General features: G+C 36.7%; 4 protein-coding genes across 7 annotated transcripts in view; 2 read left to right on the top strand and 2 right to left on the bottom strand.

The window, feature by feature from the left end:
* Positions 1-546: 546 nt before the first annotated feature.
* On the bottom strand, positions 547-2,893 carry cenpo (centromere protein O). The gene is made up of 6 exons (XM_008310797.3): positions 2,722-2,893; positions 2,408-2,559; positions 2,043-2,193; positions 1,639-1,910; positions 884-1,043; positions 547-737 (listed from the first exon to the last, which is right to left on the bottom strand). Exons 1-6 carry the CDS (start codon positions 2,741-2,743, stop codon positions 628-630), a joined length of 867 nt encoding a protein of 288 aa, XP_008309019.1. The 5' UTR covers positions 2,744-2,893; the 3' UTR covers positions 547-627.
* A 246-nt stretch (positions 2,894-3,139) lies between these two features.
* Positions 3,140-10,366, top strand: LOC103379277 (sodium-dependent multivitamin transporter-like). 2 transcript variants are annotated; one of them, XR_003051697.1, is made up of 17 exons: positions 3,140-3,364; positions 4,347-4,806; positions 4,915-4,980; positions 5,224-5,275; positions 5,380-5,447; positions 5,784-5,938; positions 6,519-6,659; positions 7,124-7,253; positions 7,691-7,779; positions 7,956-8,068; positions 8,476-8,546; positions 8,638-8,724; positions 8,830-8,999; positions 9,125-9,231; positions 9,314-9,435; positions 9,692-9,827; positions 9,909-10,047. XR_003051697.1 is itself a non-coding variant. In XM_008310768.3 (16 exons), exons 2-16 carry the CDS (start codon positions 4,459-4,461, stop codon positions 10,044-10,046), a joined length of 1,857 nt encoding a protein of 618 aa, XP_008308990.1. In that variant the 5' UTR covers positions 3,143-3,364; positions 4,347-4,458; the 3' UTR covers positions 10,047-10,366. The 2 variants fall into 2 exon arrangements, 1 of the variants encoding a protein (XP_008308990.1); XM_008310768.3 differs by lacking the exon at positions 9,692-9,827 and having other exon boundaries at positions 3,143-3,364; positions 9,909-10,366.
* On the top strand, positions 10,332-20,181 carry adgrf3a (adhesion G protein-coupled receptor F3a). 3 transcript variants are annotated; one of them, XM_017035782.2, is made up of 17 exons: positions 10,332-10,496; positions 11,540-11,596; positions 12,189-12,237; positions 12,344-12,524; positions 12,607-12,753; positions 13,356-13,518; positions 13,625-13,749; positions 13,826-14,044; positions 14,709-14,945; positions 15,706-15,849; positions 16,488-16,596; positions 16,712-16,787; positions 16,874-17,050; positions 17,873-19,216; positions 19,307-19,348; positions 19,924-19,959; positions 20,042-20,181. In XM_017035782.2, the coding sequence occupies exons 1-17, from the start codon at positions 10,366-10,368 to the stop codon at positions 20,096-20,098; spliced, it is 3,294 nt and encodes a 1,097-aa protein (XP_016891271.1). In that variant the 5' UTR covers positions 10,332-10,365; the 3' UTR covers positions 20,099-20,181. The 3 variants fall into 3 exon arrangements, with proteins under 3 accessions (XP_016891271.1, XP_008308979.1, XP_016891273.1); XM_008310757.3 differs by having other exon boundaries at positions 16,871-17,050; XM_017035784.2 differs by lacking the exons at positions 13,356-13,518; positions 13,625-13,749 and having other exon boundaries at positions 16,871-17,050.
* A 254-nt stretch (positions 20,182-20,435) lies between these two features.
* The window catches only part of ankrd66 (ankyrin repeat domain 66), a 1,249-nt gene continuing 926 nt past the window's right edge, over positions 20,436-20,758 (bottom strand). The window contains exon 3 of the mRNA XM_025062491.1: positions 20,436-20,663. Within this exon, the coding sequence (XP_024918259.1) occupies positions 20,467-20,663 (197 nt within the window). The 3' untranslated portion in view covers positions 20,436-20,466. The remainder of the gene's footprint in view (positions 20,664-20,758) is intronic.

The following is a 20,758-nucleotide window of genomic DNA, read 5'->3' as shown; positions in this document are numbered from 1 at the left end:
TCATGCTGGATAGACAATACAGGATAACTGTCAAAATACTCCTACAGAGAAGAGATTCACTGAAACATGACCAAAACAGGGTGGTGATGGTAAAAGTCTGTGAGCCTAAGGCTATTGTCAACATCGCTATAAAAGAAATTGTTGAACACGGGATACAAATTAGAAGAGACGACTGGAGACATTGTTCTGGTAAAGTCCAGCCTCGTCTTTCTGAAGGATCTGAATTCGGGGGGCAAATTTGTTCAGTTTCAGCTCCACAGTCAACGGACAAACCTACAGGCCCCCTGAGATACAGGGGCAACATTCAGAGGCAGGTGTCACTCATGCAGATGAAAAATATCGCCACAATCGACTCCATATCAGAAAAAGAGCTGGCCAGACAGCAGCAGAGGGTCAGAGAGGAAATGGAAAGTGTGAAAAAGCTGCAGAGGGAAATGTTACAAAACAGGGTGGAGGCTTTTATACAGAGTCTCAGGGACAAAAGTGGCATAGAAATACTGGAAACTTCTGAGAGGAAATGAAAATAACTGCATCCTTTACACAACATTTACAAGAAAAATGTTTATTATGAACAATGTGATAAAAATTATAAAAAGATTATACTTTGTCTCTTTATTTGAGAATAGATTAAATAATATCCCCCACATTCCTCAAGATCATTAGAGCTTTGTGCACTGGTGTTTCCATCAGCAGGCTGCAGTGTTCCTTCCACTCTGGAGAGTTGGGAAGATCACTATCTACAAAAACAGGTAAAATGTACAAGAAAAATGTTTATGCTCCAATACGGGATTACTTTCATTTTTGCTAAACCAGAAAATGTAATTATTTTGTTCAACATTCACTCACACATTCATGATAGTCTGGCCTGATTTAACTTCCCTACCTTCACACTCAAAGAGGACTCTGGTAGGAAGACTCTTGGTATGGTCAGAGTAGTCCAATGTGCAGAGGACAGGAGTCCTCTTTGTGGATGCAGTAAACATCAACACCAGTAATGTACACAATGTGTTGCTCTCCATCACTTCTACAGACTTGAACTGCTCCTGTAAATGAGGTATAAAATTGTAGTCAGTGAAAGTTGTTTTGTAGTTCATAATAAACACATTTACCTAAAACTGGTATTTTAAGTAAATGCAAAAAAGGTAGGTTTTTGACAAACTATTGAAGTCAAAGCAGTATAAACATAAGATAACTAACCTAAAACACGTCTTGAAGGCTATAGGTTATACCAAGATACAAAATAGGCTAAAAGTGGCCAATATAGCCAAAAAGGAAGTTAAGGAAATTGCTTAAGATGTACCAAAATGCAATAAAACCCCACAAAAATGTGCTAAAAGTTAGATTGTTTGAACGTATAATGCAGTGTACAAAATTTACATTAGGACATAGTTCCTCAAAGTGGAGAACACCTCCGCCACTTAAGAGAATACTTTTGAATTGTGCCAATGTTAAAGTTAATTAATTTGTAATTAAAAAAAAAATCAAAGGGAATATACAGTTTTGGAATGGGGGGGGGGTCATATTAATGGGGTGGGGGTAATAATCCTGAAAAAAAAAAAGAAAAACCTGACTAATTGCCATACTCCAGACACTAGATATCAGTACTAAGGTCAGGTGTTAAACTTTTTCAGAATTTACCTTAACAAGCTTCAGCTGCTGCTTACGTCCAGCATATGCGTTGAGGTGCAGACTGAGGAGTTCAAGAAAAGCTTTAACGTCTGTCTGTATGTTACTCTGCTCTGCCAGGCTGTTCAGAGGAATGAACGGGGGGATGTTGTGATGACTGATCCTTAGCACAGACCTGAGGTCTATTTCCAGGTTGTAGGTATCCAAGTAGAAGCCCTCATAGGCTGTTGCCAAGGAGACACATACTGCTTTATCATTGTTTGTCTTGATGATGTTGTAGCCGCCTAGTGACATGATTAAATAAATATAGAATTTAAAAAAATTAAACAAAAAGAAACAAAAATACAGTCAAAAGGGCACGGAATGTGTTTTCTGTATTATCTTCTAGTTGCTAACAAAATAATAACGCACAGTACCCAGGAGGTGATGGGCGTAGATAAGATCTTTTATATGTGAATGTTTGGCCATAAGCTTCAGTAATTCTGTGTCTGCAAACTCTTCCTCCATTTCCTCCACTTCTTTGTCTATACTTTGTTTATCCACGGATAGCCTCAGTTTCTGAAGAGTCTATTGTACGAAAACAGAAACAAGGCAGAATTAAAAAGGCATGTTAAAAGAAACTGTCAAATCTAGTCAGTCACTGTACTTGTTGAACAGTGGTGCATTTCGAAAAGTACTAATTAGTTACTTCATAATTTCTTATCTTATCTCACAGTTTTGACCTAAAACAAGTAGAATTATTGCAATGCCTATGACTGCACGGTAGCATCTCGAATGTAACCTTGTGTGTCTGTATCTCTGCCTTCAGTTGTTCTCTCTTTATCTTCAGCGCGGCGACTTCAGCCTTCAGCTCCTTCACACGGCTCGATTGCTGGGGACGTATCAAGCGGTTCCTTGCCTGAACTTCCAGTAAACCAAAATGACTGAAAACGCCTGCGAATAGAATAGAACATAACACACAACAACAAATCGATACATAAGCTTTACCGTGGATAGGAGGGGGAAAGAGAGGCTAATCCGACGGTAGCTTTAGCTCGCCAAAAATGTATCAGGCAAACGTTTCCTTTAATTAAACACATGTACTGTAAACGTTACCTTTCGAAAGCACTGTATCCATGTTCAGTTTTCTAATTGTTTTGTTTAGTGTGCAAATGCAAACAGCAATATCCGGGTTTTTGATTTTGGCGGCTGTACGTCCTCATTTAAGATGCATTTAGGTGAATTCAAAATATATAGAAAGTAACTAATCATCTGTTTAAAGCGAATAAACCACAGTAGTTATTAAAAACTTCACTTTAAGAAGTAATGATCACTTATTCAATCTCAATACGTAATAGTAAAATATAATTTTGTATTAATCTTATGCAAATGAAACATACAACGACACAGACTTGTAAAGAACAACGTTCTAAAGCTAGAATTCCAATTATCCTGGTAGTACATGAACGCTTCGTTTTAAAAACCACACCTCCAAGTTTAACACCATCCCGGAAGTATTTTCAAAAAACGTTGGTATAATGTGGAAAGACTTAGCGATCCCCGGTTTAGCGTTAGCGTTTCATTTGTGGAACAGCGCAGCACATTAAATACAGCATGTGATTTATTTATCAGTGATTAACAAAATACGCGTGTTAATACATATAAAAACAACAGAAAAACGTTTATTTAAGGAATGTTTGACAGTTGGACGTTGTTACGAAAACATGGTGCCAATAACCCGAGGCGCAACGATATAAAGGTGAGTCCGTGTAATTTCTAAGTTTCAACAAGTTTCACGTGTGATTTTTCTTACGACCTCATTTACTTAAAACGTTGTTGACTTGGGCTGCATTTTACAAAATAAAAGCTTAGTTAATTAAAAGGTTAGTTAATTAGTAGTTTAGTTGATTTGTTTTTTTCTGCGAGCATGCGGATCAAATCAGTCTCGTTAGTGAGACTGCAGATTACAATCACTGTTGAGGCTCTGTCTAGGAATTACGAATTCCAAATCGGTTGATAATAGAAATACTTGATGATGTTTTGATAGGTTATATGTCAATGTTTAAGTGATTAACAGTCGGTTAATATTCTTGATAAAAACAAAAACAGTCGGCAGTGGAAGAGTAACTCGAAACTTCACCTTTAAAACAAAGCAGCACACACTATTTCTGGATCGGAGACTGGGTGAAAGTTGACCCGTGGATTGTTTTGACCTTGTCTCAGACTGGAGGTTGTCTCGAATAAACAATGCTTTCCTGTTGCAAACTGGTTAGGGTAGCATTAGGCAAATGGTTTCCCTTTTTTTTTTCTTTTTTTTTTTTTCAAACATAGATGATATACATGAACTGGATAGAGCTATGCCGATGTAAATATATTCCATAGATGTTAATTCCCCCTTGATGTGTAACATTAGAAATTATTTTTCTAATAATTACATGCTTTCATTTGCCAGACCCACATCTTCTATGCATGGTACAGTTTCATTACATAATAAATAATTAATTACATAATGAATAAACAGAGAGAGAGAAAAAAATGATGATGGTAAGAAGACCTATAATTATTGACCATGGGGGTTTTTTTTAGATTCAGTTTTTAAAACAGTATCTCGGGTTTTTCTTTTCTTTATTGCTCATAAGCATAAGCAGCGTGTTAAAAAGAGCAGTCGTGAAGGTAACACAGTGCCGAGACTCGCTTTATCACATCATAGATACTCATCCTGTTTGGTCTCTGTCTTCAAGGTTGTGACACCGTCCTGACTCATGGGTGTGGACGGAGACTTTTCCCATCTATCAAACTGTGCGACAGTAGGCGGAAGAACTCTTCCCCGACTGCACCCACAAGACGATAACCATGGACCTGTCCGTTCAGAAACACTTCACGGTTGTTGACTATGTGGTATTTGCCATCCTACTTGCCGTCTCCATGGGCATAGGCTTATACTATGCCCTGTCAGGTGGACGTCAGCGCACCACGCAGGAGTTCCTGATGGCAGACAGAAGCATGGGCTGTCTCCCCGTTTCCCTTTCACTCATCGCCTCCTTCCAGTCGGCTGTAGCTATCATTGGTGTACCAGCAGAGATCTACACCTACGGTACTCAGTACTGGTTCATCGGCTTTGCCTACATCCTGGGACTTATCATTCCAGCCCATGTTTTCATTCCAGTGTTCTACAGACTCCGGCTCTCTAGTGCATATGAGGTTAAATTTTCTTTAGGTTTTAATATAATTAATTCAATGTTTTATTTTGTGGTATCTAAGTTGCTTATAAATTTGATGTTTTTTTTTGTTTTGTTTTCTTTAAATCAGTATCTTGAACTGCGCTTTAACAAAGTGGTGCGCATCTGTGGAACACTGACCTTCATATGTCAAATGGTGAGTGCAACACCTTTCAACTTGCACTTGCTTTTTCTCCTCTGAATACTTTACTCCTCAGATAAGAGTCCCTTTTCCATATGTGGTCTTGACATATCTGAAGTTTTTCATAGTCACCTCTGTCTGAACGTTCATTTACCATTTAATTTGACTTTTGAACAACTTTGTCTGTACTGCACTGTACAAGTATATTTTTGTGTACTTTTTGTACTTGTCTAATCGACTTTATTGTTGAAACTGCAGGTTATTTATATGGGTGTCTGTGTGTATGTTCCTGCCTTTGCACTAAATGCAGGTAAGAAAAATGTAGAACCTTTTTTCTGGGTAACTGACTTTCTCAATATGTTTGTATGTATGTATGTATCTGTTTATCAAGTACTGTGTTTATTATTTATGCAGTTACTGGACTAGAACTATGGGGTACAGTGTTGGCAACTGGACTGGTCTGCACACTGTACACAGCATTGGTGAGTTACTGAATCCTTTATACACTGAACATTTAATGTGTGCATGGATTTTTCTGTTAGGACTCTTAGCCTTCCTGCATATTCAGATCCCTGCCACACTTTTAGATCAATTTTCTCTACGGTTAAAGGTTGATTTAATATCACAAAAAATGAAAATTCTGTGTGAAATTAATAGAAATTAATCATTTTTATATATTTAAACTTATTTTAATTTTGTATTTATTTATCAATTTATTTAGTGCTCATGTGTTAACTAAAGAGTAACTACACAGCATGAAGTTTTTTTTATTTCGACCCAGTTTGATTGCCCTGGGTCTGTCGTGTTTGTTCCAACAGGGAGGTTTAAAGGCTGTCATCTGGACTGATGTGGTTCAGACAATAGTGATGTTTGCGGGACAGCTGGCTGTCATCGTGGTGGGGGTTCAGAAGGCTGGAGGAGTCTCGGATGTTTGGACAAAGGTCTGGGAGGGAAACCGAATCTCGAGTTTTGAGTAAGTAAAAAAAAACAATTAAAAAATAAGAAAAGTTAAGCCAAATACAATAACACTTTGTTAATTTTTTGTCCACAGATTTCCAAAGAAATTACACAGACGAAAGACAATTTGTTACAATTGTCTAATTATTTTAAATGTAAATGAAGTTGTTGTGGTTTTTTTAAGTTGTGGTAAAGACAGCACACAAACATGACTGAAAGCATTGTGAGCACAGTGAGTTTATGGGTTCTGTGTTAGTGTGTGAGTGGATTTGTAAAATAAAAATAAATACATTTGTACTATATTGATCCCATATTTGGGAAAATGTTGTGTTAGCAGCAGACATGCTGTTAACAGGCTGCCCTTAGGAATCAAACCCAGGACTCTCTGCTTTCTGCTTCAGAGGCAGGAGTGCTAACCGCTACGCTATGGAACCAACAGGGGTCAGTGTTGGCCTGGGGGTTAGAAAGCGGACTTGGTTCTGGAAGGTCACGGGTTCAAATATTACATTTTAAAGAAGTATATATGGCCGTTGTGTGTATCACATTTAAAAGTCTGTTCTTAAGATTCTTACGGTCTGTTTTTTTGTCTGTTTTAGTATAAACCCAGATCCTACAGAGAGACACACTTTCTGGACTCTGGGTGTGGGCGGCGTTTTCCTCATGTTGTCTTTGTACGGAGTGAACCAGACTCAGGTGCAGCGGTATCTCAGCGCCCGCACAGAAAAGGAGGCCGTAAGGTACACAGCCTATTTTTGATGCTCCCTATAGACAATGCTACAAAATATGTAAAGGAACATTAACTTTTATTCCATAGTGTCACGGTTAGCACGCTTGCCCAGAGCAGAGCGTCCTTGGTTTGATTCCCAGATGAACCACATATCCCTAATAGGGTTCATTTTTCTTTTTGTTTTCTTTTTTTTTCTTTTCTTATCTTTCCTCCAATTTTTTGATTTTTTTTCTTATCTTTCCTCCAATTTTTTGAGGACCCCTTAGGGCCTCCTGGTGACCCCACTTTGAATACCACTCACCTAAACCATGGTAATCAGCTCAAAGTATTGATTTACTTCAATTCCTGGCATTAACATTTACTTTTTGTGGCATCATCTGTTGATGTATGATCTAACGCCACATTAATGCTTTCATTTAAGCAATGAGGAGACAGAGTGTCATTCATATTTCGATGTTCTTGTCTCTCTTGCAGGTCTTGTTACATGGTCTTTCCCTCCCTTCAGTTGGCTCTGGCTCTCAGCTGTGTGATGGGTCTGGTCATGTTTGCATGTTACTGTGGGGTAGATCACTCTGACAAACTGAGCACCTCCTCCAGGGATGCTGTAGGTGTCAGTATTTTATTTTCTCTCTCTCTATTCAGCTTTTTCACTCGTGAGGAATTTCTTTGGACCCAGTTGCCTGTTGACTTCCATTTACCTGTTTTCACTTTATTTGGTCTGACCAGCTGCCCCCGATCAAAAAATGGGCATCAGTACATGTTTGCTAGTGTAGAAGTATAGTGTCTTCTTCTGTGGTGTTTTTTATTTCCTGTTCACCATACTGAGCAGCGACTGCATCATTTTTGATGTGGAATCTGGTGCAGTTATAATAAGCTTGTTGACTCACTGTTTTTATGTTTTTCAGTGCCTGTAGTGTTTTAGACATGTTTGATAAATATATTAATATCCTGGCTGACGGCTCCAGGCAAGTGTGTTGATGATGATGATGATGATGATGATGATGATGGTGGTGATGGTGGTGACGTGTCTGTGTTCCACAGATGGTGATTTATTTTGTGATGGATATGCTTCACGGTCTACCTGGACTTCCTGGACTCTTTGTTGCGTGTTTGTTTAGTGCAGCCCTTAGGTAAGTCACCAGCAATGTGTAAAAGACTGCAACATTATCATTTATTGATGTGTTATTCTGTATAAACTACTAGTTCATCTTCTTAGATTTTTTTTTAATTACAAAAAAACCCCAGAAGATAAATTAGAATGGTTGTGTGTTATGTTTTATCATTCTGCTCTTCTTTTCTTGTGCAGCACCATCTCATCTGCTTTTAACTCTTTGGCCACTGTAACGATGGAGGATCTCATCAAACCACATTTCCCAGCAATGACGCAGCGCAAAGCCATTCTGCTGTCCAAAGGATTGGGTAGGATTAGCTTTCAAATGTCACTGCTATTGTTGCAACGGCACTAGTATTAACCCAGATCAGATGACAGTGCAAAAAAGAATACACAGAGACTGACAATTATCACAATTCAATCTATTTTATGAACATAACGGGTCATTTAATTATTTAAAACAAGTAACTTACATTTATGAAACATGAAAAACAATATTTTAGTTTAGCAGGCAAACAATTTCCTCTACATAATCAAGAAAACTGATTCCATATTTTACATACATAGACATAGTAATTAAAAATTTAAAAGTCTACTAGGGAATGGTATGAAAACTGATTGTTGTTATTTCAAATGCCTGATCTGTTTAAAAAAATATTGTATGATATTAATTTGTATAACAGCTTTGCTCCTGAACTTTTATATTCTCATAAAGCCTTGTTTTATGGTCTGCTGTGTCTGGCCATGGCCTATCTCACTCACCTGATGGGTGACTCAGTTTTACTGGTAAGTTTACACCCAGTTGTTACAAAATAAGTTGTTTGGGGTTTTTTTTATCTCCACATTTATGCTGGTTGACTCACTGTTTCAACTTAAGGTGGCTTTAAAAATCTTTGGGATGATTGGAGGTCCCATCCTTGGACTGTTTTCTCTTGGAATGTTCTTCCCATCTGCCAACTCGATTGTAAGCCCAACATCATTTGTATCAGGTTCTGTTGTCTTTTGCTGTGCTGCTACTTCTTCTGATTATAACTGAGTAATCCCAGTTTGCTGCGTGATTTGTTTTCAGGGAGCAGTGGCAGGTCTGGGTGCTGGTGTTTCTATGGCCTTCTGGGTCGGCATCGGGGCCATCCTTACTCGTACGTCTGGCTCCAAAACACAGACCCTAGACTGCAAAGTCACTCAGTCCAATGATACGGCTGCAGCTTTTCAGATTGCACTCAGTAATATCACACTGAGGTATGAAATGAATGGTCAAAGTTTAGCAAATGTTCTGGGGAAAAAAAGATTGGCTGATCCAGAACAGTGTTTGGCATTTTTATCATTGTGAATTAACAAGTTCATCTTTTGTGTCTGTTCTACAGCCGACCCTCTGGGTTAAAGCGATTGTATTCACTGTCGTACATGTGGTACAGTGCCTTCAACTGCATTGTAGTCATTGTAGTTGGACTTCTCATCAGTTTTCTCACAGGTGTGGCGACTTCTCCGTTTTAAAACCTTTTATTTGAAAGCTACTGTTTGTTTGAATTTAATTCTAACTGTTGTCTATTTAGGGCCAATGAAAAAAGAAGATGTGACACCGGGCACAATTTATCCGTTACTGCAGAAAATTTTCTGGTTTCTGCCAGAACACTTGAAAAAGAAACTGTCCTGTGTGACTCCGCTGGAACAAACAGTAAGTCACATTTCAGAAGGAAGAACATGTTCTGCAAACCTTTTTTTTTCTCTTGGTAATGTCAAAACAGGAAAAAGAAAGTTAAAATTAAATCAATTAATTACTTGAAAAGAACAGTTAAAAAGAAAGCTAAAATTATCTTGACAATAGACAAATGTTATATAACAAAACCACTTTGAAGTAATCCCTCTATTATTTATTATTATTATTATAAGAGGCAAAGCTTTACATAAAGTTAACTCTTGTCTGCTGACAGACCAGAATTACCAGTAAATAAGTCTACCATGATCTGTCTTCTACAAAACCTGATGGACGTTAACTAACTGAAGGTGGACTACAGACAGAGTGTTTCTATTACAGACAGGACTCTGTGATTCGTGTCCGATGAATGTGTCAGTACAACAAATTATGTTGCATTTTGTTCTTAAGTCTTAAAAACGGTCAAATTAACTGCTTGGTCCTCGCCCTTCCAGCCCGCTGTACAACAGAGACAACTGCTGTGCCAAAAAAGCAACAGGTCGGCCCAACAAGACAGACCGATTCAGGAAGAGACGGAGACTTTTCTTCCTGATGCTCACATGACTCATGTGGAACATGAAACGTGCGTGTGAGGCCTCCTACTGTACTGGAACAGAATTAAAACACCTGAAGACAAACACTGGAAACCTGGTTCTAGCTGTTAATCCAACTCAACACACATTCTTATTGTTATGTGGTTGAGCTGTTACTGACACTGTACTATAACATAGTGGTGAAGTGTGTTATAGAACTGCACTTACTGATATATATTGTTGTACAGCACTACTGACGCTGTGTGGATGGGACCAGTGTCATGAACTTGTCATATAAAAGGATTTAGTAGAAGTGAAGTTTCTCAGTCATAAGAGAAGAAAGGACATTTTTAATACAAGAATAAATGTTTTGTATCAAATGTTGTTTGTTGTTTTTTGTTTCTCTCTTCTTCTTTTTGCAGATATAAATGAAAACCCTATCTGGGTTCAGTGGCAAGGCTTTACCTGCAGTCTACAAAAAGTTGCGAGAAAAAAATTGACATTTAAAAGGTAAAACAAAGTAACATTTTGTTGGTGTCCTTGGTTAGAATGTTAACTGGCAGCAGCACTACACACTTTATGCTGTACTCCAACAAATGAGTGATCTGCTCAGTTAAATCATTTAAATATATTTTGAATACAGTCAGTATGACGTTGTGCGGTGCAGTCAGAAATTTGCATCATAGACGTAACGGTGACATTTTCCAACTTCTGTACTTTATTTACATATAATTTTCAGACTATTGAACCCACCTGAATACAAGCAGCACCCACTACATTTAAAAAGAAAATAATAATATATAGGCTGCACTTCTCTATAGGCCACAGGTGTCCACGTTGTAACATAAAATATTCACACAGAAAGAATTTTTCTCTCACTTTTCATTAAATAAATGCTTTTTTCCCAAACTACCTGTAACACAGCTAATTATCTGAAAAAGTTTATTAAACAAAAACGAAAATATATAACAAAAAAGATCTAAAAGCACCTAAAAAGTAGCCAACAGATAAATATGAGGGTAACATGAAGAAAACCAAAAATTAACTCCAAAAAACAGTTTTACCGTTTGATGAAATTGACTGGTAATTTATTGAAATGCCATTTCATTTATAAAGCATGTTAAAACAAGCAACAGTAAAAAATAGAATAAGAGAATAAAACAATTTAAAAAGCAAATATTTAAAATAAAAATAAATCTCTCTTTATCTGTGGATCAAATCCATTGATTTAACTGTAGATACACACACTTGTCCATATAGATACATTGATATCAAGATAAACATTTATAGTCTACTATGTATGCATATGGATAAAAGATCATATGTGTGTGTGTGTGAGAAGCTCCTGTTTATTTTTGACCTTTATATACTGCATCCTTTTCAGACTAAACTGGATTTGAATTTTACTGCACTTGAATTTGTAACAACACAAACGGCGTATAGTTCAATAGTCAAAGGCCGTCTTCACTCACCTCAATCTGGTGCAAATTCTATGTAAATCTGCTGCCGGTGTTTATTTCCTGCTCCTCTTTTTTCCTGCCACTGTTTTTCAGAACACAGACAGATCTTAAAACACTGACATGCTGCTGTGATACAGGCCAAATAAAAAGGTGAGTTGAATAATCTGTTTCATTCTTTATTTTGTGTAAGATAACAACAATTTTAGTCACATGTTCTTCAAAAAAGAACAAGATTTACATAAAAAAAATAGATTTTATTCTTCTTTATTATTTTCCTAGACTCCTAGTTTATCAGTAAAACCAGATGGGGCGTTCTGTGTAGATCTTTCTTCGTAATATACAGATCTCAAACTATATACACAATATATACATATATATACAAGCATCTCACAATTTGTTTATGTGTATTCAAATGTTTGAATCATTTCCAGGACCAACGTTTGGCTACTGTTTTATCTAACTGCTCAGGCTTTTTCTGTATTACTTGATCAAGCTTCATTTCACCAACATTCAGCCATTTTCATACCAGTTGCTAACAAGTGGCCTTTTCAGAGCTAAAACCATTTACACTGGAGCACCTCTTCACTCACTGTAGTGAGCCCCGTAGTCAAACCTCGATGATTTTCACCATATGCAATCTGACTGAAAATACAATGTAAAGAGGACTGTTTTAACTGCTGCATTTGTTAATGTCCTGAGCTGATAATGTTCATGTTTTTATCATCTTTATTTCCATTTACAGGATGTGGGTCTTCATAATACTTTACATTGCAGGACTCAACAATTGTGTCGTGAGTCACAAACACAGCTATATTTCGTTGCTGCTTAATCATCCATATTGCACAGGTGTTATTTAATGGTTTTTTTTTTTCTCCTGCTTTTTCTTCTTTTTCACAGACTTGTGAAATGTCCAGTGAGGGCACAGAGTCTAATAAATCTTCTGCAGCAAAGTCATATCAAATGTACTACATAAAACTGAATGTAGACAAACATGTGATGGAAAATGTAACAGAGATACTGAAACCATTTAAGAACCACAGCATGAACTTCCAGGTTGACAACCTTCGAATGACAACAGGTGATTTTCCATTCCTGGTTTGATTTAGAGAAATTGACATTATGGGTTGAACCACATTGACTTTCGGCTCCTCCCTGAACAGTGTGTGAGCGTGTCTCTCCTAACAGAGTGTGTAAGTGTGAGCCGGAATACAGATGGAGTGATGACGTCTGTCAGTCCAACCAGTGTTGTAACGACAACTGCACCTTCTCCGAAAAATCCAATCACACTTGTATTTCAAACAAAACAGGTATTAATTTTTATTCTACCTATGTGGAAAAAATCTCTTACTGAAAATTGTGCCTTCCAGTGCGTAGCTATTCGGGCTAGGTTTTATCTATTCTTCTGCTAACTTTTTTTTTTTGTAAATGCTTTATCTTTTGGGTTAATTTTGGCTGTTCATATGGAAAGCATATTGCTAACTTTTAGCCCTTTTATTTTCTTCATAGGTGACATTATGTTAATTATTGTGTCACAATATATACAGTGCAGTATATCAGTTTTAGCCCAACATTTAAGGTTACAGATTTCGGCTGTTCTTTTTCTTTGGTTTTTGTTTTGTTACTTTAGTAACTTTTCCCCTCCAATCCTAGCCCATTTTTACTGTTCTTTTGGCTTATTCTAAGCTATGTTGTGACTGACCCTTTAGCCATGATCTTGACTTTACTCACTTACTTACTTACTTACTTACTTTACTTAACTTTAGCTTTTATTTAGGCATTAATAGAAAACAGTTCACCATCTACCTTTGCTATATTCTTTGTGTGTCTGTTCTCCTGTGAGTTCAATTTTCAACATTTTTCACATCATCATGTTCTTATTTTTCTATATTTATTGATTTTTCTCCTACAGTTACTATCAGTGGATCTGTGACTATCAGAAAATCATATCAGAATTGTTTGAAAGAAGAACACACTGACGAATATAAGAATTGTGCCTTAAATTTGCTAAATCAGCTAAAAAGTGCGTACAGCTCTTTGGCAGGATTTGAAACCCTAAAAATAAACAAATTCAGGTACAATTTATGTGGTAATACCATATAAAACACTCACAAATATACACATATTGAGGTCTTGCTTTTAACATGTGACCATATTCTTTCTGTTTATTCCTGACTGAAGTTTAGGAAGTGTCATCGCTCATTTTGAAATTGTAGTGGCTGACGCCATTAACACACAAGAGCTTACTGACCAGTCAGAAAACCTGACCCAAGCTCTGGATGCCTCCTTTAATCTGGACATAAAAGGTTTCTATTCCCTACTGTAGTATGCCTACTGTCTATATATTTTATCCTTTATTATTTTACATTGTCTTTTCTGCAGGTGCTGTCACCATGACAGGACTCGAGGACCCTGTGAAGTACAACTCTAAGCACAACATCACCTGCTCAACTTTGAATCCTGACGTTATACCAATGTGGTGGCACAATCAATTCAATAAAATAACCAACGGTAGTGAGTCTCGGATAACAGTCAACGTTGGATCTGGGACAATAAAATCATGGTCACTCTCTCTCTTTAAAATAACAGAACTCTGGGCAGGTATGTTTGTTTCTGAGGCTTGGTTTTATTTTCTCATGGCTAAATCGGTCTGTTTTTAAAACAGTTGTTCTGGGTCACAATAGCTATTTTCGAGAAAAATGAAGGGTAATACGCATAAATTACATTGCAATACTGCCACCTACTGGATTTATTACTCTACTGGCAAATATCCATACCAATTAACGTCTCCAGTAATCAGAAATGAAAGAGGATCCCCGTGGTTACCGCTATATTATTATCTTTTTATTTTGAGAAAATTGCAGCAGACTATATATTAAAGAATACTTTAAAAAAACAACACAGTTGTTAGGTTAATTGTCAATACTGTACTACTTGTCGTGACGCGTTAGTGGGGCTCAGAAAATTGGAGGAAAGCTAAAAAGGAAAAAGCAACAAAACCAAATAACGCCGTAATCTTCGGATTGTCAAATTATCGATGGTACCTGAATGCACCTTGTGTGTCAGTTTCGGCATAATCTCATAATCTGTGCAGACCTGCTGGTTTGCAGCTGTTATGAATCCCCTCTGATCCTTAAGCTAACGTGTTACACAAATTATATAAGTAGGTAATTCAGAATAAAAGTTAAAGAAAAAAAAACATGCCTTGGCATTGGAATGTTTGGGAATCGCTAACCTGGTCCATGCTTGTATTTTCCTTCTGTAGGAAAGATTGAATGTCGCTACCAGAATAAGATAAATTCAATTGTGACAAATTACTTTGCCAGTGGTGTGCTGGACGTTGCTGTCCTGCCAATCATCGACATCACCACTCACCCGCAGTTTCCACGCTGTCAGAACGAGGATGTCCAATTCGAGGCAAAATGTACAATTCAGAGGAGCGCTGAAAACTACACTGTGACATGGGCAAGTCAATCAGTTACAATTCTACAGAACACCCATGGTAAGTCCTTCTCACTCACTGACTAGACTCAGAGGCAGTCCCAAAGTCTGGTTTCCCAGCGGTCAATTGTTTTGTTGTTGTTGTTTTATTTTTAAATAATTAATTGAAATTTTATTGAAATTTCATGTCTTACTTACAGTTTTACCAAATGAAGTTCTCTAGGTAAATTATAGCACGTGGATTTTCTGTTCCTAGTTGTAGTAGTTTTATTCGAATTAACACATTTTAGTGGATTTGGGTACTACATCTTTTTTTGTAGTTTTTGTTATTATCCTGTTGTTTCAGTTCTAGTCTGTCTTCAGTATAGCTATTCTTGACTAACATTTAGCTGTTTATGGTTTTTGGTTTCTGCTTTCTGCGCGTGTGTGTTTTTTTTATCTGTAAGCTATTTTGAAATAGTCTTTAATAATCTAAGACAATTTAGGTAATAATCTTCATCATCTATTTGTGTCATTCTTTTGGTTAATTATTTGCCTGATCTAAATCTCCTTTTGCTATAATTAAAAAAAAGAAAAGCCCATTTTGGCTATGATGTAAGCTAGCTTTTCTTGTTTCTTGTTCTTTTTTTTAACTAAATGTCACTATTTTGTGAGATACATAGAAAAAGATTTCTTTTTAAAAAAGATCTATCTAGTTAGTTACTTTTGCATAATTGAATCTTGTCCTGTTTGAAAATATGTTTTGACTCTGCTGTTTTCAAAGCATCTAGGATTCCTCATGTTAAGACCATGTATGACTTGTGTATATTTTCTCCTTGTAGTTCGCTTGGCTAATTCACTAGTTTACCAATCTAAGGCAGTGATTGACTGCAATTCACTCACACAAAATCTCGAGATGACTTGCATGTTTGAGAACAGACTTGGTCAAAATAGGAGCGCTACAGTAACTATCAACGTCATAGGTGGTACGTATAAATTGTTTTCAATGAGTTATCAATAAAATATATAAGATAAGATTTAATAAGATTAAATTGTCATTACGTAGATACACGTACATATGTTTGTAGATAAAGGATTTCAGGTAACTTGTGGTACATTTTGTGTGGTACATTTCCCTGGCTAACACAATTGTTGTCTCAGTTTTCTAATATATTTATTTCAGTTTTGTTGGTGTACAGCCATTTAAATATCATCCTTTACAAAAGAGAAATTATTGTTCCTTTGACTTCATGGTCACTTTTGTCCTGTCTGTTAATGAATTAGACTAAGTCTGGATTTGAGTTTTACCTGGAAAGTTCCCAGAATTTCTTTAACATAAATGGAATAAAGTAGTAAATTCCATATAAATACATACAGTTTATTATATTAGAACCAGCCTAACAGTGGATTGTGTGTCTTTTCACGTTTTACAACACAGTAAATATTTGTGGATGAACAAAGGATGTTACAATCTTTACTGGCTTCAGTGAAATTCAATCACTACATTAGCAAAAATAAAATGTATATGTGATTGTTTTATTCTTATTATCCATATAATATTGTTACAGTATTTTAAACTTCTAAAAATATTTTTTACTCTCATTATGCTTTTTCTTTCTTCCAGTTGGCGACAAGTACTGTCCGGCTGAAGATGACTGGGAAGATACCAAAGCTGGGTTCCGTGCAACGTTAAAATGTGACAATGAAGAAGGAAATAAATGGAGGAAATGCAGGTAGTTAGGTGGGGCGGGAACTCAGCACTATGTTTATTAAGTAAACTGTGTAAAAAATTCAAAAGGCTTGCAACAAAGTATTATATATATTTATATGCATTATTTTTTTGAATAGCAATTCGACTGTGTGGGAACAGGTGGAATCTGAATGTGTACACATGGATGTCTATAACATGCACAAAAGAGCAACGGTAAGTCCAGACCTACGATGGCTGTTGCAGTTGTGTATGAACTTTTAGGGACTAGTAATTTATTGTACTTTGTCCCTGTGCAGCAGGTCGGCATTGGCATCGGCACATTGGAGGAGAACGCTGAAGGAGTGATTTCCAGCCTTAGCAACATCACTAACCAAACAGAGACCATGAGGACATTTGCCAACATGAATTTCTCAGTTGATGTGCTGTCAATTTTAAGCAAAAAAGAAGTTCAGGTCAATCAAGAAATGACAGTAGAAGTAAGTACTTTATCCAATGCATGATATTTGAGGTTTAGGATGAAAAGAAAATCTAAACTGGTACTTCACTTATTACTCTTATAATTTGAATTTTCTTTTTCTTAATTATTTTTCCCCATTGCATCGTTAATGACTGAAAATTAGCAAATAATTCAACTTAAAGAGTTTAATTAATGTATTTACTTCAGGGTTTGCTGTATTTAACCAAAGCATATATGTTAGGTTTAACCTTGTAAAAATAGTTGGTAAGGTGCTTTTTTGGTAAAATATATTTGAATAAAAACATTAGGATTCTCCTCTCATTAATATTAGGATTCTACAAAACAAAAGTGTCTGATGTATTTTCTCTGCCAAAACTGAATTGAATAATTCATTGGTACAAAAAAAGCAAGTGGGAGTTGAAAACAAATGTGTTTTATCAAATTGAACCAGAACACATTTTTTTAGTTCCAGCTGCAGTACCACATATGTCCAACAGATGGCTTATTGAGACTTCACCCAAATCTACTAACAACTAATTAATTAATTATAAATAATTCAGTCATTCTGACAAAAAAAAATCTGTCATATTAATTACATTTACAGTGAAAAATCACCACTCAATGCAACACAGTTTAATGTTTTTAAAACCTTATTGATCAATTTTCATTTTCCGTGAGTACATCTTACGTTACGGCTACCTAAACTTCAGGCAGCATGGAGAAACTGAGAATCCACTTCTGTTGACTTGAAATGATATTTTACAACAAAGTACTAACATTCATACAGAATGAATACACATAAATTAAATTCACGTCAAACACTGTTCTTCTTCTTTTCCAGAAACTTGTGTTCTCCTCCAGCAATTTGATGGAAACATCGTATGAAACATTGTGGAAAGAACAAAAACGCGAAGACAATATGACATTAGCTGAAATATACTTGGAGTCTATTGAGAAATTAATTAGTAAGGCGAACATCACTGACATTATCCAAAAGGATAACGTGGAAGTAGTTGTATGTAAGAATTATAATGTGCCAGGTAAAAAGTGTACTAATGAGGTCCTTAATGCTACAGTCAATTTGGAAAGCACCGAAGTTGGTAATGTAACAACAACCGGATTTAAACAACTGGATAAATATTTGCCCAACAATTATGATGCGTTTGATCCCTCCAGCATTGTTGTGTCAACAACATTTTCCACAGAGAGCAAAGCATCCAGTTCTGTTTCAATTGAAATTGTCTTCCCAATGTTTTGTAAAAGACCTCCGAATGTTGAAGTCAAGTGTGTCTCATGGGACAACGTGACCAAAAGCTGGTCGGACCAGGGATGTCAGTGGAAAGGTGCTTCCCATGAGGGAAGCTGCATTTGCAACCATCTTTCTACCTTTGCGATATTAATGGCTAAGAAACCATTGAAGGTCCCTTTTCTGCATGATATCACCTTGGCTGGAGTTTCAGTATCGATCATATCACTTGTTTTGAGCCTGTTGACAGAACTGTCTGTCTGGGCTTTAGTAGTTAAATCAAATACTTTGTATTTACGGCATACTGCCCACATTAACATTTCTCTGTGCTTGCTTATCGCACATTGTTGTTTCTTAGCATCTTTAAAGCCAGAGGAACTCCCCCCGACACTCTGTAGTATCACTGTGGTGTTGAAGCATTTCTTTTACCTCTCTGTGTTTTTTTGGATGCTGTGTCTGAGCACAACCCTCATTCATCAAGCAGTTTTCCTATTCCACGAGGTGAGCAGGGGAACCTACCTGAAGTTCTCCATGGTCCTCGGATATGTTTGTCCCTTCCTCATAGTTTTCATTACTTTTCTTTCTAACAACATCGGTAAAGAAGGATCCTATTTCTCCAAGGACACCTGCTGGCTGGTTTACCGTGGATTTCATGGATCCATGATAACATTTCTTATACCAGTTGGTGTAATTGTTTTTATCAATATGATGTTCATGCTGGTGGTTATTCTGAAGCTCATCGACCATCCTATGAATACGGGAGCGTCCAATGAAAAAAAGAGCCATGCTGTCAAAGCTGTCATGAGGTCATTGGTCCTGCTGACCCCCATCTTTGGTATCACCTGGATGCTTGGATTTGGTGTAACAAATCTTGACCTTACCTCTGGGCCCATAGCATATGCAGTCAATTATGCTTTTGTCATAACGAATGCATTTCAGGTATGTTTGATATCATCTTCAACCAATCCAATCTGAGCAAGACTAACTTCCCCGTCCAGTAACTGTGTCTGTGTCTGTGTTTCTTTACAGGGTTTGTTTATTTTTTTGACCACCTGCCCAGGAGACAAAATGGTAAAGTAACTATAATGACATCACTATCATATGAACTGTACCCCAGTAACAGTAAAAAAAAGCCCTCCAAACCACAGCAATATCTGATCTGGTGTCTCTCATCGCATTGTAGTGTGTGTGTGCCAAGTGTTAAATGAGTATTGTAAAAAAAAAAAATTCGATTCTGTAGAACTTCAGAACCCATATTTCCCTTTTGTGAAATCTTTGAAATGAAACTTTTTTTCTTTAACTTGTTCACACGAGGACCAGGGAGACATTTTCTTACGTATGTAAACAAGAGCCAAACAAGAAAGATGTGGCACCAATAAGCAAAAGTTAGCTGTGCTGTAAGAGCACCCTCTGATGAACAAGTAACTTTTTTATGTGATCTGAGGTGTAACCTCGAGTTTTAACCCCCAGATTATACTATTGGGAACAGCTGGGCTGGTCATTCAAGGTTGCTTAATAATACAAGAAATGTCTTCAAGACAGACATGATAAACAGATGATTCAATAAAAGTTCTATTTTAATAAACTGCAATATTGGCATTAGTGATGTCACGTGAACATTGATGATGTCTTGGTCATTCTGACAGGTTCGTGAAGCACTTCTGAAACGCCTGAAGTTACGGGTAAGTGTATGACAAATATATTTTTTCCCTATGTAATCCATTTATGATTAGCAGCAAACTTTGTTTATTCTCTGCTCTCCAGAAAACAGAATCTACCTCTGTGTGCTCCACTAACCTAAACTCAACAGAGAAAAACTGAAAATCTACTCACCAAAGAAATACAAATTTCAAAGTTGGAGTTTCTTTTCATCACCAGACTGCAACATTAAGCAGTGGTCTATGATAACAGCTCATCTACAGTCGAGGTTCAACCTCAAAGTATTTTGTTCTGAAATTAATGGAAAACCTTCTCGTTTTAATGTAAAAGGGGAAAACTCCACAGCCGTATCCTTATATCTTTCTTTGCATTAAAATGGTTGTAGTAGTAATTGCAATATAGTCGGACAATATATCTGTATTTTAAAAATCGGAAATCTGATTTTAAATTTAAATGATATTGAAACTCTAGGTTATATGTATGCTTATGTATCAGTTAATACTGTAAATATGTCTTCAAACACAGTAAGCTCAGCTAAAATGTTGTGCATCTCCTTTACCCCGTGTTGTGTAACAGTGATTAAGGTCAACACAGGAATGTTGCCGTTCAAAAAAATGTTCTCCCTGTTCTCTGCCATATTCTGTCCAATCCTTGTCTGTGTCCTCCACTGCAATCCCTTTCTGGGCTGCCATCTTACGGTAGGCCTGGCTCTCAGTCTCTGCTCTGCAACATACAATAAAAAGAAATTTGTGGAATCATCTGGAAGGTGTATGTATCGTCTAAAAACCTGTGAGTTTAAATAAAAATACAGATATTTGATCC

The sequence above is a fragment of the Cynoglossus semilaevis genome, chromosome 1, assembly GCF_000523025.1.
Source record: "Cynoglossus semilaevis isolate Cse_v1.0 chromosome 1, Cse_v1.0, whole genome shotgun sequence".
Lineage (NCBI taxonomy): Eukaryota > Metazoa > Chordata > Actinopteri > Pleuronectiformes > Cynoglossidae > Cynoglossus > Cynoglossus semilaevis.
This window is presented reverse-complemented; position numbering and strand designations above follow the sequence as displayed.